Here is a 16,187-nt window from a genome sequence, read left to right as displayed (position 1 = left end):
ACAGCAATTCCCTTAGGGAGCTGGTTTTAGCTGCCTTTGCCTGCTGCTCCTGCCCTTCTCTCCCCTTTGGGGAATGCTGCTGCAGCACTTCACAGCGAAGCTCTGAGCATATCTCAGACTCCACAGATTCACAAGGTTCAGGCTCCTTTTCCAGCTGTTCCATATTCCAACAATGTCACAGCATTTCTATTTCCATTTCCTGCTTGTGAAGCAGCACAGACCAATCTCTTTTCCCCTCGGGGGGCACACACACCTTACTCAGCACAGCAGCCTCCCCTTCCATGGACAGGAAAACGAGGCAGGATCAGCCTTGCCCGGAGGTCAGGTACAGCCTCTGCCTCTCCAAGGAGCCACCTGGAGGTGAAGAACTCCAGCCCTAACCTGCAGCTATGGCTGTACATGGTACATTTACCCATTTCAGAGTTTTCAGGGGAATTGAGGGAAGGATTTGCTGCAGGGGGGCCTCTTCCTCCCACGAGCAGCGAGGGCTGCTCGGATGTGCGTCAGGACGACGCCGGCTCTATCCCACTCTGTGACTGGCAAGGAATGCTTAGAGCCAGGCATTCTGCAGGCAGCCAGAATGAGAAAACTCCCCAAGTGCTTTAAAATAAAACAACAAACAAAAGAGATGCAGATGAATCCCACGGAGAGCAGGAAGCAGTGCAGTATTTTCAGACACCCCTTTGTTCTCTCTGGGATTTCACGTGCATTTCATCAGCTCTGCCCCACACTGAGGGTACAAATCACAGCCAGGGGAAAATGTGCCACTTACAAAGTCAGCAACAGAAACAATCCTAAGAGCCACAGGGATAATTATGGGTTAATTTCTCTTCAACATGCCACTTAGAACTCTGGCTAAAAGGCATAACCTCCATGAAAGAGCAAAACAAACAGGTTTCACACCATCGTTCTATATTGGTGGTACCAACCAGCTGCATCATTTCTTTAGAAACGTTTTATCCTAATGAAATGCAGTTCCACTTTAAATTGCAGAGGAATTTCTGCTTTCCCTCCAGCCAAACTGCAGATTGCTGCTGCCTCCCAGGTCACCTGGCATTGCCAGCACTCGCTGTGTGCCTTACCTGCCTCGGGGCCACCACGCACCCTGTTCTTCGTGGTGAAAAAGGGAATCCTCTTCGTTTTAAACCCCTCATCACTCCTGTGGGCCAAACAAAACAGGGACTCGTGGGGAAAAGATCTTGGAAAGGTGCTGAGCTACATGGGAAGAGCCTGACCCCGCTCACAGCTCTCACAGGATCCCACCTGCTCTGGAGAGATGGGATTGAAACCCACTGTGCAATCAGACTCCACCAACACTTATCCAGCCCCGCGGTTTTCTCTTGGCAAATCAACAGAGCTCCTCAAGGCATTGCTCCCAGCTCCCAGGGCGGGAGCACTTGACCCCCAGCTCTATGGGTGTCAGGGTTAAGTGGCTGTCAAACAGCAAATTGAAGGAGTTTCACCAGAAGTGCTGGAGAACCGATCTGCCGCCACTGCCCACCCTTCCCAGGGAGTCCCAGATGAGATGACCCACCAGTATGACTCTGGAAATGCACTGGGACATTCAAAAAGTGGTAATTTGTCTTTTGCAACTGACACAGAAACTCCTAAGGACTCCAAAAACTGTGTTGGACAGGCACCCAGATGAGAAGATACCAGCATGACACAATTCAGTGCAATTTTGGAGATGATAAAGGACCTTTAACTCTCTGTGTTAAACATCCCTATTGGAATTTCTAAACAGAAGAACATCACTCTTTTATTGGACAAGCTTATTAACATCAGTCTTAGAATCACAGAATCCTTTAGGTTGGAAATCTTCTCTATGAACTTGCAGCTGGTTATACTTCCATTTAAAAAACAAAGACTTTTCATTTTTTCCAAAACAATACTCCCACACTAACTAATAACTACAGTTCAGCCAGATGGTTTATGGTTAAGATATGCTCCCCACAAACTTGTACTTGTAGTGATGAACCACACACTGGGCTGAAGAAAATTCCTACATGCTCAGAAATTAAACTGCCATTATCAATAATCTATCCACTTAATAAATGATACAGTGTGCTAAATGCCCAAGGAATCAGCAGAGGATAATTCATCACTGTCACAGACACACAATATACTTGGGGACATGGTATGTGGGTATCAATGCCCTCCATGCAGGTGATTAATTCTCTCCTGACATCCTTTGTGTTGCTCGAGGGATTGGGTTTGCTGTTATTTCTTCAGCTTTTGTTTCCTTAGCCAAAACTTGAAAGAAACACTTACTTCCCAAGCTGGTTTTTTGAAAGATCCAGGGACTTTAGTTGTTTGCAATTCCACTTATCCTGTGAAGGCAACGTAACTAACTGATTTCCCAGCAGCTTCAGGGACACCAAAGCCTAGGAGAGGAATAGCTTGGAGTTAGAGAGCACCAAACACACAGAAAGAGCTTTTTAAGCATGGCTATTAAATAACAGAAACACGAAGAAAGTACATCTTATTCATCAGAACATCCTGTCCGTGCTGCCCAGCATGCAAACATTTCCTCCCTGTCCCCAGCAAGTTCTGCACGGAGCAGCACCACTCACTCCGGGGAGATTATTGCTCCACTTGCTGACAGATGCACTTGGAAACAGCCCATGCCAGAGGACATCTTACTTTTTAGTGAGGAAACCTTTCCAAATGGAAAAGAACAGCCTGATTTACCAACACAGGATGCCACTTATGGATTAATTACATGTGTAATAAATGTGTCTGTACAAGCTGGTGTCAGAGTGGGCTCACACCTGTGGCACATGCACAAAATCAAGGTGCAAAACATGAACCCCTTCAACACACGGAAAAGTTTTGATTGATTTTTTATGACATCTCTATTAAAATGAACAGGATTTATATTCACTTCCCAAGATTTATACAAGTTACACATCTCCTTTTTCCCTCCCCTCCCAGCAGACACAGGAATTTTAAAAACAAGTGAAGCTGATTGACACCATACAGTTAACACCACACAGACAGGGCTCAGCTGGAAATACCAAGTTAAACACAAGATCTCTGTTTTAACTGAAATATAAAAGAAAAAAAAATGCAGTTCCCATTCAGATTTGTAAAGTTTATGCTCTTCCATCTGCCCTTAATAATGCTGAGGCTCAAACCATCATTTTCATTTGGCAGAAAATCCAATTTTCCACTGAAAACCAGTGTTGTCTGTAGAGTTTCCAACCAGGTTTATCCAGCAAGTTCCCCCCCATGAAAAACTGAGATAAAGCAGAATGTCAGCTGAATTATCTCCTGCCAGAAGTACAGCAATATTAATGAATTATACCCCATGGAAATCATGTTTTACCAGCAGAGACTTCAGCATCAAGTGTGTTAAATGTTTTATGTGCTCCAAGTTAATATAAAAGGTTTATGCCCCTTTTCATCGAGCAGGATTAACAATGTCTCACAAAGCCAGTTTGTTGGCCTTCCTCCCCTTTTTTAGATTGGAAAAATATGAGGTGTCCATGTGACATAAGCGATGGACAACCAGCAGAGGCTGGAATGGGAATTATCGTGCAAAATGCTCCCTCTAGTGATGGAGAGGGGCAGAATTGGGCTCTGCTGGTTTAGAGAAGGTGAAGTTCGGAATACACAACTGCAGAGTGAGGCACTGAAGGAAAGGGAAAACTGTAAAACTGTAAAACTGAATCCTGACAGTCAGTGCTTTTACCATCATTGGTGTTCCCTGACAGGAGGGCCCAGCCTGCCCTTGGCTCCTGCTCTGGGAGTCAAGGCTCTCCAAGTGTCAGCATGGGGCTGTGCAAGGACAATGCCTCAGACTTCTCCCCAAAACACCCCAGGGCAGGGGGCAGGAGGAGAGGGAGGCTGCACGTCCCAGAATTAGCACAAACTGCATTCTGTGGGGTCTAACTGGGGTGTTCTTTTTCAGTCACTGTTCCCCCAACACTGACCATGGCCACTCTGCAGGGAGCTGAGAGCCTGGGGAGCTTCCTCCAGTGGTTCTGTGCATGGGGGGAAAATCAGTGACTCAGCTGGCTGTGGTTCTTCAGGACTGAAACTCTGGAGATCTCCAGTCCTTTTAAACTGCCTCTTCTCTCTAATTTCTCCATTTTTACTGCTTTCAGTGTGAGAATGGGGGCCTCCAGAACGGACACAATGGCAGTGGCAGACAAACCTCCTTCAAATCTGCTGCCAGAGCATGCAAAAGGGTGTGAGATGAAACCTGAGTGAGGGGACTGCAGCATCCAGATTTAGGTGCCTTGGCCAGGTCATGATGTGGAAAAGCTGACCAGAGTCCCACCTGAATTATTCCACCCAGAGAGGCCAGGTGTCTTCAGAAGAAGCAAACTAGTGGAGAGAACTAAGAGATGGTTTGGTTGGTTCCTTTAAGGCAGCAGCCAGGAAAGCTGAGGAGGTTTCTGTTTCTCTAAACACCACATTTCTGGAGTACACTTGATATTAGAGACTGAGCTGGTCCCAGTTTTGAGATTTCTCTGCAAACCATGATAAACTACACTGCAGCTACAGTGACAAATGACTGTCCCATGACAGGTGCTTTCAAGCCAGGTCTCCTCTGCTGTCTCCTTTTCCCAGGGAGAAGACAGTTCCCTGCTGTTCCTACATAAAAATAATACATTATCTGTAGGAATACTTTGCTTTCCATTTCTCCCAATTCCCACATCTGCTTCTGGAGAAGGTTTGGGCATGAGCACAGCCCTGTTCACCCACATAAACTCTACAATCAAGGAGTAGCTCAAGCCAGAGCTCCTTCAGGTTTTCACCTTCTCTTTGCTCACCACACTCTGGTCCTAAGGGCACTGAAAATTCTTGATATTTATTAATACAATTCTGAAGAGATACAGATAAGAACTGACACTATTTAGGGCAGCCAAGGCACACTAACTTTGAAAATATCAGCAGAGATTGCGCTGAGGTCTCCCCTGCCCTGGTGCCTTTGCAGCTCTCTGAGCAGCAGCACCCAGGAATTGTGCCCTGGAAGCACCATCTAGTGTTTAATATCTGCCATGGTGGCTCCCACCCCCTAGGATGGTTCTCAATACACTCAGAAAAACCAAGTTTTGGAGACAATAGTCCATAGGATTCATTCTGTTTCAGGAGGAGAAATGCCAACTGGAAACAAACAGCCACCAGAGAGCCAAGCCAAACATGCAGGGATCACTGGAAAGAGCTGAGGGAATTCAGCCCTCATGTTCCAGCAGGAGTAAAAGGCACCTTTGCAGCAGATCCTGAGATCAGGACTGGACATGGATATGAACAATCACTTCTGCATCCTTCCCACAGAGGCCAGCAGGGAAAAGCATAGAAATTCTGCACAGATTCCTCTGTTTCTCTCTCCACAACCCTGAGTTTCACAATCTTGCAGGGAAGCTTGGAGGAAACCCCAAGTTCTGCTTGGTTTCATGTCAACACCATGTGAAAGCAGAAATTCAGAAGAATTTTGACATAAACCCATGGATCTGTGGTGTTCACAGGAAAGAAATATTTAATCTACAACCTTTAAGATTACAGAGGTCCCAAGCAGCACTGTTTAGGGCATTCAAACTTGCTATTTTCAGCACAGAAAGACTTACTCCTAATTATACAACACTTTTTTTCAAGAAAAAGCACAACTATTTGTGAGTGGACTTGAGTACATCAATATTTAAATGGCTGGAGCTCAGAGCTACAATGCAGGGCTTGTCTCCCAAATTCTGCAAACCACAGACATCCAGAGAGTTCTCAGAAGACCTGTGTCAGAAATTAGATATATCTCACTGGACAAGGCCTGAATGTGGTGATTCAGGGGGTGACAGTCTGTTCAGGGGCTCTGTGCAATTGCACCAGTCCAAACCAGCACATGGGCTCCTACCTTAACCAGGCAGCCAATTTGAGGTCTGAGTCAGTATTAGGAAAAATAATGTGAGAACTATGAAGAAATGACACTTACTTCAAGCTGGAAGAGTCCTGCTGGAACTTCTTTCAGTGAATTCTCAGAAAAATCCACTTCTCTCAGGTGATTTTTCCAGAACACAGTCAATGCATCAGGTAGGTATTCCAGAGCGTTTCTAGATGCTTTACAACATTTCTGGAAAACATAAAAAGCCTCACATTTACAGAGCAGTAATCACCTCTTTAAAAAAATGTGGTAGATCAGCTGTCACATGTCAAAAGCTTTAATAAATAAATTCTAGGTGTCTCTTAAGATATCCTGATCTAGATAAATTATTAGGCATGCAGACACAGGAGATGCACTCAACTGCTGGTCAAACTCCTTGCTGGGCAAAAAGTATTAAAAAAAATTACTTTTAAAATCACCCACCCCCATCTGCTTTTCAACCACAAACAAACACTTCCCCAAAGGATACTGCTCCCCTGCTGTCCCTGTGAAAATGAGGAATAAAATCACAGTGATGGGTGTGGATACAGATGTCCTAGTTTGCCATGGGTTTGGGCAAAGTTACTTCTGGTGGAAGTTGAGTGTTTTGTAAAATGATCCTAACAATACTTCTGCTCAGAGGAGCTACAAAGAAAATGAATACATCCATGTAAGACATTTCTAAAACTTTTCCACCAATGCCATCAACATGGTGAGAACAGGGTGGAACCTCAGAAAGACTGGATCTGAAACCCATAAACCAAATTTGGCAGGGGCACTCCCACAGAACAGCCTTTTAAGCATCTGACAGCTTTTTAAGCATCACAGTCAATTCTTTTTGCATTGTTTCAACAGTTTTTTCAGCCTCTGACTTTGTCAGAGCAGTTCAACTTACCAGGGGGCAGGCCCAGGGATCTGGAAACACTTTCAGCTGATTTCTGGAAACATTCAGTATGTTTAGGGACTTGAAGCAGTATAGAAAAACCGTTGGAAGTTCCACCAACCTGTTGTCAGAGACGTCAAACTCCTGCAGCTTCCTTAAACCAATCCAATTTGTTGCTGGAAAACATGAAACATTGGGGCCTTGGTATAAAAGCATGAGAGCTTTTAAGCCATTTAACCCATTATTTTAACATTTTTGGGTCCTTCCCTACAGCCCAGCCTTGAAATGCAAGCCAAACACTGGACTGTACGTACTGTTTTCCTCGTCAAATAACTTCTCCATATAGTTTTTGGAAGCGATGAGTTTTTTAAGGTTTTTAAGATGTAGGAATCCAGTAGGGAGAGTGGAGAGCCTGTTGCTGGATACATCGACCTCGAGTAACCTGTGAGCACAGAACAATCTCAGTCAGGCATCAGTAGAACATCAGCAAAGCCTCCTGTTGCCACTGACATCTGTTTTACCAGGACAGCTTCAGTTCTGAATTAAGGCAGTGAAATGTGCCTCACAAGGTAAAGCATAAAACCCTAATTAGAAAATTAACTCTTCCAGGGAGCAGAGAGAGGTGGTCTGGATAGACAGCAGATCAAATCATTGGTATCAGCCAGTAAATGTCACTCTGAGCCAGCTTAGAGGAATGGGGCTCAGCAGAGCTGGAGAAAAACAGAGGTAAAACGAAACAACACAGGAATAAAAGCCCCCACAACTGTCCCAACAACAAACCTGGAAACACTGAGGATGAGAGGGACAAATCCTAAGTTAAACCTCGCAGCAGACAGAAAACAGACCAAGGAGCTCCTGCCATGCTCCCCTCAAGCCCAGCTGGCCAGCTCTCCCTGCAGGCTCAGCTCTGTGTGGAGCACGCACCTTGTACAAATGATCTCATCAGAGGACTGCACGCTGGGCAGCTCTGTCAGCTGATTGTCAGCCAGGCTGAGCCTCCGCAGGTTTATCAGCCCCCACGGGATCACGGATGGGAGGGACACCAGGCAGTTGGCAGAGAGATCAAGCTCAGTGATCTGACAGGAGATATCGATCAGCCAGTCTAGATCCACCCAGGGCAGTTTGAGGTTTGACCAGTTCACACACAAAGCCTGCATGTGTCAGAGAGAGAAGAGAAAACCACATTAGTGAACTCCCAGTTGGTCTCAGCCTGTGCTACACCACTGGGAATCTGGCAGAGCAGAGCACAGGCCATAAACATTTTGCTCACTTTCCAATCTGCTTCTAGGAATTAAACTGACTCAGAGATGAAATCATGCCTGGATATCAGCAGCCCCTGCCGTATCTGCTCCATGATTTCACTCCAAAGACCATGAACAAGCTCAAGCAGGAGACCTGGACTTCTTCACCAGTCCATATAATTCAGGGTCCAGCTTGGGCAGAAGGAAATGTGAACACACAGTGGTCATTAATGCAAGGAAAAAACCATGGCTTCATTTTCAAGATCACCTCATTGCATTCCAATCCTTGTCCTGAAATGCACATTTTAAAATTATACTCCCAAAACGTTTTCATAAATGTTGTTTTTGCCATAACTCATCCCCAAACCAGCCTCAATTGAATGATTGTTTATTCTCCACCAGGAGGCAGCAAGAACCCGGCAGCAAATCTAATTCACTTTCCAATGCCCAGTATTTAGCTCTTTGCACTTTTAACCCCGAATTCAGAATTTAAAGGAATGTATTTGGGGAAGGGAGAGAAAGGAAAGGGAAACAAAGGCCTATCTCAAATGTTTATTTGAGACTCAGGGCTGGTCATGTAGATCAGACAGTTCAAATGCTTTGGAGAATGGAACAAAGGGTAAGTACAAACAGATGCACTTTTTAGATATTGACAGCAGTTGTACTTAGTGTAGACACTGTGCTTTTCAAACCTTCACTCGTGATGCCTCAGGACAGCCCTGCAAATATGAATGGAAATATTATGCCCATTGTGCCACTGGGGAAACCAAGGCAGAGAGCTCCAGCTGTTTGTTTAAAGCTACACCCACTGCCATGCCACAAGGCACCCCTAAAACACAGTAAGCCAGCAGCAACAAGAAATCAAATTAAGCAGAGTCTCCATGGCCACTGCAAAGTGCACAGCACCCAAAGGGAGCTGCAAAGCCTTGACTCTCACACCAAGCACACCCGGCTTTACTGCTAGATTTCCCAAATCTGCATATTTAACAGTTTCCTGCTTAGAAACTCTTGTTTTAAATTCAGTATGCAGTCTTCTGAACTCTTCTCTCACCTGTAACACATACAACAAATCCCTTGGGTTAGGAAAAAAGAACTTGTCCTTCAGTACACCAACCAGTGCAGCAATAATACAACCTTAGAGCCTTCTTTTAGGGGGTGCAAGCAGGACCTTGTGTCTGTGCTGCTCTTTGCAGACTGATAACCCATCTGTACTTTGCATTCAGATTGCTGGGTATCAGTACTCTCAAAAATGCAGAGGCATGGCCTCAGGGTATCTAATGTGATAAAGAGATACCTGGAGAATGCAGATAATGATTTCTCAAACCACAGACAAGATTGTGAAATCCAGCACCTGCTATCAGTGCTGTGGGTTGGTATCCTGTGTCCAAGGCAGCTTTCAGAATCTCAGCAATCAGTGCCCTCCTTCCCATCCAGAGACGAGGACTGACAGTGTCTCTGCAAACTGGAGGACCAGCCAAACTGCTCTGTCTGACTTAGAGACAGTGGGCCAAATTCAGCTGGTACCAGTAACCTGGCATCAGTGGAGTTACCTTAGGGGTTTGGTTGGCTCAGGACTCTGTAGTGAAAATGTTAATTAAATTAAAGAAATCCTGACAGCAGTGCCACACAGATAGGGGATTTACTCCCCAACTCATACTTAGTCATCTCCACTGTTTTCCCAGAAAAGCTGTTTCTCTGATGCCAAAGGTCTGTGATGCCAAACTCGCAGAGCTCAGGGCTCAGCCCAACCCTTCTCTCTTTGGGGCTGGTGGTGAACTCTGTGCTAAACCAGGGACAGAGTTCAGAGGATGTTAGCTCAGGGCTGACTGCCGGCAGCTCACTGCTCTTCAAAAGGCCAAGGAAAACCTCTGCAGACTCCCCTCTCCTGCCAAAGGAAGAATTTCTCAATACAAGCCCTGAAGACAAAATTGAAATCTTCTTCTGCAGCAATGTCAGTGGATGCACTGAGGTAAAGGACTGGAAATTGTGCAGCAGCAAGAAACCCCACTGCTCTTGGGCAAAGGATCAACTATAAATATGAAAAATATTTTCTTAAATCTGAGGCTGTCTGGTAAGGTGATTAAGAAAGGCTGTCGTGCATTTCTCCTAAATGACGTGAGTGCTCCATCAGAACCTCGCTCCTGCTGCAGATGGGAGAATCTGAGGACAGGGATCTGCTCCCTCCATCAACAACCCTGCTCTGAGTTTGTGTGGGACTGCTGCAGAGCTCTGTGCTGATGGTGATGTAAGTGAGATTACCAGGATAAAGAAACAAGAGGAGAATCCCACACACACATACATTTGTATGCTTGAATATAAAATTATTGGTAAATTGTTTCCTAGGAGAAATACAGCAAACAAAGTTCTTCTCTGGCTGTAATGGAAAAATTAAATATATCTCACATTGTACACAATGAAAAGTTACATTTGTCTCCCTGCTGACTACATTTATATTAAAGTCTACAATCTGTGCCCAGTCACTTCACTGCAAAGGCTCTCTTTGGCATTTGTCACCTGTTCCTGTAAAAATGGACCACTTCCTCTCTTCAGCAAAACACTGGTTTGCTGAGGGCATAATGTTATGCCAGGAAAGAACAAAAAAAGGAGAAACAGGTATTAGAAAAATGAGATGCAACTCCTCTTGTCTGAGAAAGGGCAGCTCTGCTCAGTGCAAGGTCTGTCTGGAAGGTGTGGCAGCCAAAAGCAGCTCTCAGGCACATTTCATGCATAGCTCTGCATTCACCACTGTGAAATCAGTTGGAGCTCAGCTGAGCTCAAGTGTTTCCACTCAGAGATAGCACAGCAGGGACAAACCCTTTTGAAGTTCTGGGCTCACTCTGAAAGGATCAGTGCTTGGTTTGCCCTCCCTGTCCAAGGGGAGAACTTTCTGACATCCAGCTGGCTGCCACACATGTCCCACAATCCAGCTCAGCTTCCTCCCAGAGCAAAATCCATCTCAGGATGAACCCTCTGAGACAAGAAGAGAGCACCGAGGCAGTTTGTCTGCAGCTGCCACAAACTGGTGTTTTAAAAAGTTATCAGAGTGTGTGAGTGTCACTTCCCAAAGATCCGAGCTCTGCACACAAACTAGGACAGATCCTCCCCAGTCTGTCCCAGTCTGCCAAAATTAATTCAAAGAGAAAGCATTAAATAAGCAAACATATTAAAAATAAACAGCTACTAAGAGAATCAAGGTCAAGTTTCTGTGTTTTTTCTCTGCTTTTTTCTTTTTTTTTCTTTTTAAACCAGGCTCTTCTGGCAATTAGCTGATGTTTGAAGACTGCTCTCTTCTTCTTTACTCAGGGTGTGACAACAGCAAAGCTGAGTCATTTTTACAGCAGCTAAGTTAAATATTGCCAGCAAATTCACATGGAAAACAGACCTCTTCCCTGTGATTCAAACATTTATTCCAAGTTTATTCAAGCTGAATTATCCAGTTGGATTTCTTTTTTCCTTGTGAAAGAGATTTTATCAACTCTTATCCACATATAGAATTCAGATTCCTTTTGTTTATCTGTCAACAAAATTAAGAGCAGCACAAGGAGGGCTCTTAATCTACGGATTGAACCTAAAGAAACCAAGTTCACTTATGTGGTTGAACACTCAGGGTATCAAAAGGAGCCCAGTGAGAGGATTCTGGCAGAAAAACAGAGAATTGAGAAGTTTGTAAAGCTGCTAAAACCTCTCTCCTCATTTTTACTCAACACCAAAGCAGAACCAACAGCCTGCAATGCTACAAGCTGAGCAGACAGATACTTAACAGGATTGATTAGGGACATCTTTTCACTGCAAAATTTTTGTGACTTGATGAAAACTGTAAGCATTGAAAGCTCAGGGATCTAATGCTCCTATTCAGTGTGAGTTAAACTACATGTTGAGAGGAAAAATTAAAAATGCCTGGTAATAAATTGCTGGAGAATAGTATAAATAATACAAAATACTGTGTGCTTCCCTATAAAGTGTGAAACACTTTTTCACTGCTGAGGATCTGAAGTAGGAAAATACTCAGCAGATCATTGCTTTGCTCATGCTCCTTGTTAACCAAAAGCCACCCAAGCCCATTTTTACCTAAAGTGACCCAGAAGGGTTCCCATGCTCAGCTCTGTGCACACCAACAGGAACCTTGGGGACACCACAGAGCTTGTGGCATCCCCCCTGCAACCAGGGGGCACAGCAGAAACCTAAAGGAAGTGATGACCCTGGGGGCACAGAGGAAATCTCTCCTACAAGCAGCCCAGCTTCTTCTCTGGAACCCTTTGAGCCCAGGGTTGGTTTCCTGTCCCCAGCACACCCTGGTTCACACTATGGTGTTTAAATGGCCCCACAGAAGCTGCTGCTGTGTCTTGCACAGTGATGCCATTCAAAGCCTTGATGTTTTACACCCTGTAACTCAGCATCAAAGCCACATGCACAGTTTTCTAAAAGACCACCAAACCACAAAGGTTCTTAGTTGGGGAGGAGAATCAGCACAGCCACATGGCATGCAAAGACAATTATCAAATATTAACATGATGCCCCTTTAAAACAACATCTCCTCAGGCAGATAAATGGTTACTTACTGTTTTTGCTGGAGCACTACCTGGTAGTGGGGTTGTCTCAATGAAATACTTCCTCAGAAGGTGTTTGCTGGATTCAGGACTGTCCATCAGGATGTAGGAACAAAAGAAAGCTCCATTCCGCAACAAAAACACGGCTACATCTTCATTCCCTTTGGAGAAAAGCAGATTGTTTGCTCCCTTCACCTCATGTAAATGAACCAGCAAGGAGCTGAACAGAAATCCTGGGAAATAACCACTTCTGAAAAAAACTGTGGGGGTGTTCAAAAAGGAAACTGAACTGTGTAAAGGCTGTTTCCTCCAGTGGCAGGCCTCACTTTGGTCAAACTGAGACAGCAAAGACACTGTGTAAAAGTGCTGGCCCAGGCTCTTTCTTTTTTCTCTTTTTTCCCATCTTATTAAACTGTACACACAGCTGTGCTTTGAAGTGTAAATTATTCAGCCTAAATCAAGCACGTGTGCCAGAGTGTCCATAACAATAATGCTTTTACTTGCAAGGATTCTGGTTTTTAAGGGTCTTTTCCCTAGGAGTTTATAGAGGGAAGTTCAGCCTCTCAGCATTTACAGTAATCTAACTTCACAAGGCCCTGACTCCAATTTGGCTGAGCCGAAAGACTCAGGGCCAATTCCATTTTCATTTATCCTGCTGGAAATCCAACTTCAGACAAGCCATGGGTACCACCCTGTGTGTGAACAGCTCAGTTTTGAAGACCTGGCAGAAAAGGGGTAAAATGTGGAAGCAGGCAAATACCCACCTGCCTTTATAGCAGCGTAGAGGGGCAGGCGGATGAGCACGGGGAACTCGTTCTTCCTGACTGCACAACTCTCTGGGTCAGCACTGTAGGCACGGATCAGGAGCTTGACAATGTCCAAATGGCCCTGCTGGCAGGCTATGGCCAGCATCCAGTTCAGGAGCTGCTGGCAAGTGTTAGGACCTACTAAAAAACAGACAAAATGTGACTTAGTTGGTGCCACTGCGCTGTGATGTGCAAGGAATACCCACAGATAATGTCTGTGCAAAGGGGTTTGGGACAGGGCAAAGCTCCTGAGGACTAAAGGAACAGGTTACACTGCAAAAGTGTCAGAGAAGGGTCCTAACCTGGCCAGGCACAAAGTTTTCAACTTTGCTTAACTCTATTTCTTTACTCACCCAGCTAATGGGTGAAATATTTTGTCTGTCCCTTACCAGCAACAGCTCTGCTAAAACACCAGTAGATCTGGTCAGAACATTTGACCACAAACAGAAATGATCAGGACTGTCTTTGCACCCAGAGCCAAACATTCATTAGAACTAAAAACCCAATATTGGTCACTTCAAGTTCATGAGAGGATATACAAAGAATGGGGGAAACCAGGCGAGTTTTCATGTTATTGGATGAATAAAACAAAAATAAATGCTTCAGTCAACAAAAAAAGAATTGTTTTAGCTTGTTTTTGCTGCAACCTGAAGTCTCCCACAAAAACTTTCATTTCCCCTTCAAGTATTTCACTTCAGGTCAACTCTTTACTATTAATTCCTAGCAAAGTCAGACAAATGTCATTTAAGCTAAAAACTAAAACACCATCTTTTGCATGCATTTGCTGATGTTTTAGTCATTCTCAAACTGCTTTTTTTCCCCAAATAATGTTTTCCTGTAGAACACCACTTTCCTCTAAGTGTGCCTAATTCTAGACATGTAACTAAATGCCCAGGACAGAATTATTTCTGCTAACAATAAGCAGTCCCCAAATCTCCCCTGATTCCCTGTACTACCTCCATATACTTTACAAATTCATATCCTCTCTGAAACATTTACAGGAACACCCACAAGCCCAAGTTTTACATGTCAAGGCTTTTTTGCAGCTTATCCATGTGGAAATTACATGGCTCTTTGCATTGCTAACAACTCCACTAAATCCCTCACCCTCCTGCTACAAAAAATGGGCTTCACTTAAGCTGCAAGCCACAAGTAGTTCTCACTGTTCCAGGGAGAATCACTGCAGTGCAACGGCCAAATTGCAAATTTATGTAATTTATACCTAAGCCCTGTGATTGGTTTCTGTGTAACTTCCCAAGAAAACAGCTGGAAGGACCTGCATAAAAATTTCTGAAAGCTGCTGTTTGTGCAGAGCTCCTCCCCTGACCCTCCCGAAGCAAGAGTTGGAGGGAATTTGGTCACTGCTAAACTAAGTTTCCAGAAACTACTTAAGTCATTTTTCATTGTATTAAATTAATACAGTTTAATTTTTACTACTATGTTACTCAGCTTCCTTTCTGGCTGAAGGAAATATTACATATAATTGCATCCCACAAACTGGAACATTCATTTTGCTTACCAGTGCTCTAACAGGACACCAAATAAGCAGGTTTCCCAACAGGTTATTCCCGTTCTCAGTGAGGCCACTGGCAACTATTTAGTCCCAGTGAGGAGCTAGAGCTATATTCAGGTTAAATATTGCAGAAGCAGCTTAGCTCTTGTGCTACTGCAGTTTCTGAGGTCAAGGATTGGTCCCAGATGTTCTACAGGACCTCTAGACCCCAAATGCATGGAAGGTCCCAGGGAGAAGCAGCTGCCAAGCTCACAGAACACAGAGAGAGCACCAAGGACCCAAACACAGCTCCTGGTCCTGAGTCAGAGCTGTGCTCTGCCCCCCGCCCCCAACCCTCCCTTAGGAATTGTCTGAGTCAAAAAACATCTCTGCTCTGAAATAATTACTGTAATAAAATTTAAGTAAAATACAATGATTATTCTAAAGAAGGAATTCCCCTGAAAGTCAAAACAGAATGTCAAGCAGAGAACAAAGTGGGTGTCAGCTGTGCACCCAAGAGTCCCTGACCAGTCAGGCCACTCGCTGCCAGCACCACTGAGACTGCTGGAGCAGCAGTGGGATGATGCTGCATCCTGAAAATCCCCTCATTTCACTGTAGGGTCTGGGATGTTACCCAGCTGTGAGGCTTGACAGGAATGAACTGTCTCAATGGCATCTTCCTCCACTTCGGTTTGCAAACATGGACTATTTTTATGTATGTGTTTCTCTTCCCCGGGGGGAAGTTTTCTTCAAGCACAGCAGAGATCTGATCCCTCCTCGCACTTTCCCATGACTAAACCCCTCCCCTTCCAAGGAATGGGAAAAAACCCAAATGCCTGCTTGGAGCTGTAGCACACAGCTCCTGAAAATCTTGAGGAGAGGCAGGGTGAGCCCAGGGCTTACCACGCAGGGAATCCAGCAGCTCTTTCACGATGTCCTTGTGCCCAAAATACGCAGCCACCACGGCGGCATTGTCATCGTTGGGCTCTGTGGGTAACACCACCAACGCCTCCTTCAGCAGGTACCTCACTGCCTGCAGATCTCCATATGCTGCTGCAATGCCTAAAAGCTGACACTGGTGAAGGAAACACAGCAGAAGAAAGTCTGTGTTAAGGGCAGCAGGCAGAGAAAGAGCATTTCTAGAGCTGTATGGGTTTATTTGTGCCAAGGCATGGCCACTGTCGCTGTGGTTAACTGGGAATGTCATAAACACTAGTGGTCATTGTAATCATTGTTGCTAAATTTATTATATTAATTTGTTGGGGTTTGGGTTACAGTTTTTTGTATGGTTTTTCACATAAGTGCCTGAGGCACAGAACTGTTAGTATAAACCCATTTTTCATGGGCCAACAGCAAAA

At 44.7% G+C, this 16,187-nt stretch overlaps 1 protein-coding gene across 4 annotated transcripts in view; it reads right to left on the bottom strand.

Annotated features, from left to right (window-relative positions):
- The window catches only part of LRRK1 (leucine rich repeat kinase 1), a 72,241-nt gene that overhangs the window by 36,412 nt on the left and 19,642 nt on the right, over positions 1-16,187 (bottom strand). For 3 of the 4 annotated variants that reach the window (XM_033070686.1, XM_033070688.2, XM_033070689.2), the window contains 9 exons: positions 15,733-15,904; positions 13,296-13,478; positions 12,544-12,692; positions 7,668-7,894; positions 7,058-7,185; positions 6,756-6,919; positions 5,933-6,070; positions 2,272-2,384; positions 1,083-1,159 (listed from right to left, as the gene is read on the bottom strand). In XM_033070686.1, coding sequence (XP_032926577.1) covers positions 1,083-1,159; positions 2,272-2,384; positions 5,933-6,070; positions 6,756-6,919; positions 7,058-7,185; positions 7,668-7,894; positions 12,544-12,692; positions 13,296-13,478; positions 15,733-15,904 — 1,351 coding nt within the window. The remainder of the gene's footprint in view (positions 1-1,082; positions 1,160-2,271; positions 2,385-5,932; positions 6,071-6,755; positions 6,920-7,057; positions 7,186-7,667; positions 7,895-12,543; positions 12,693-13,295; positions 13,479-15,732; positions 15,905-16,187) is intronic. The other variant, XM_033070687.1, reaches the window with a different exon arrangement.

Source organism: Catharus ustulatus, chromosome 12 (genome assembly GCF_009819885.2).
Source record: "Catharus ustulatus isolate bCatUst1 chromosome 12, bCatUst1.pri.v2, whole genome shotgun sequence".
Lineage (NCBI taxonomy): Eukaryota > Metazoa > Chordata > Aves > Passeriformes > Turdidae > Catharus > Catharus ustulatus.
The sequence above is the reverse complement of the archived record's forward strand: the minus strand, read 5'-3'. Positions and strand labels throughout refer to the sequence as shown.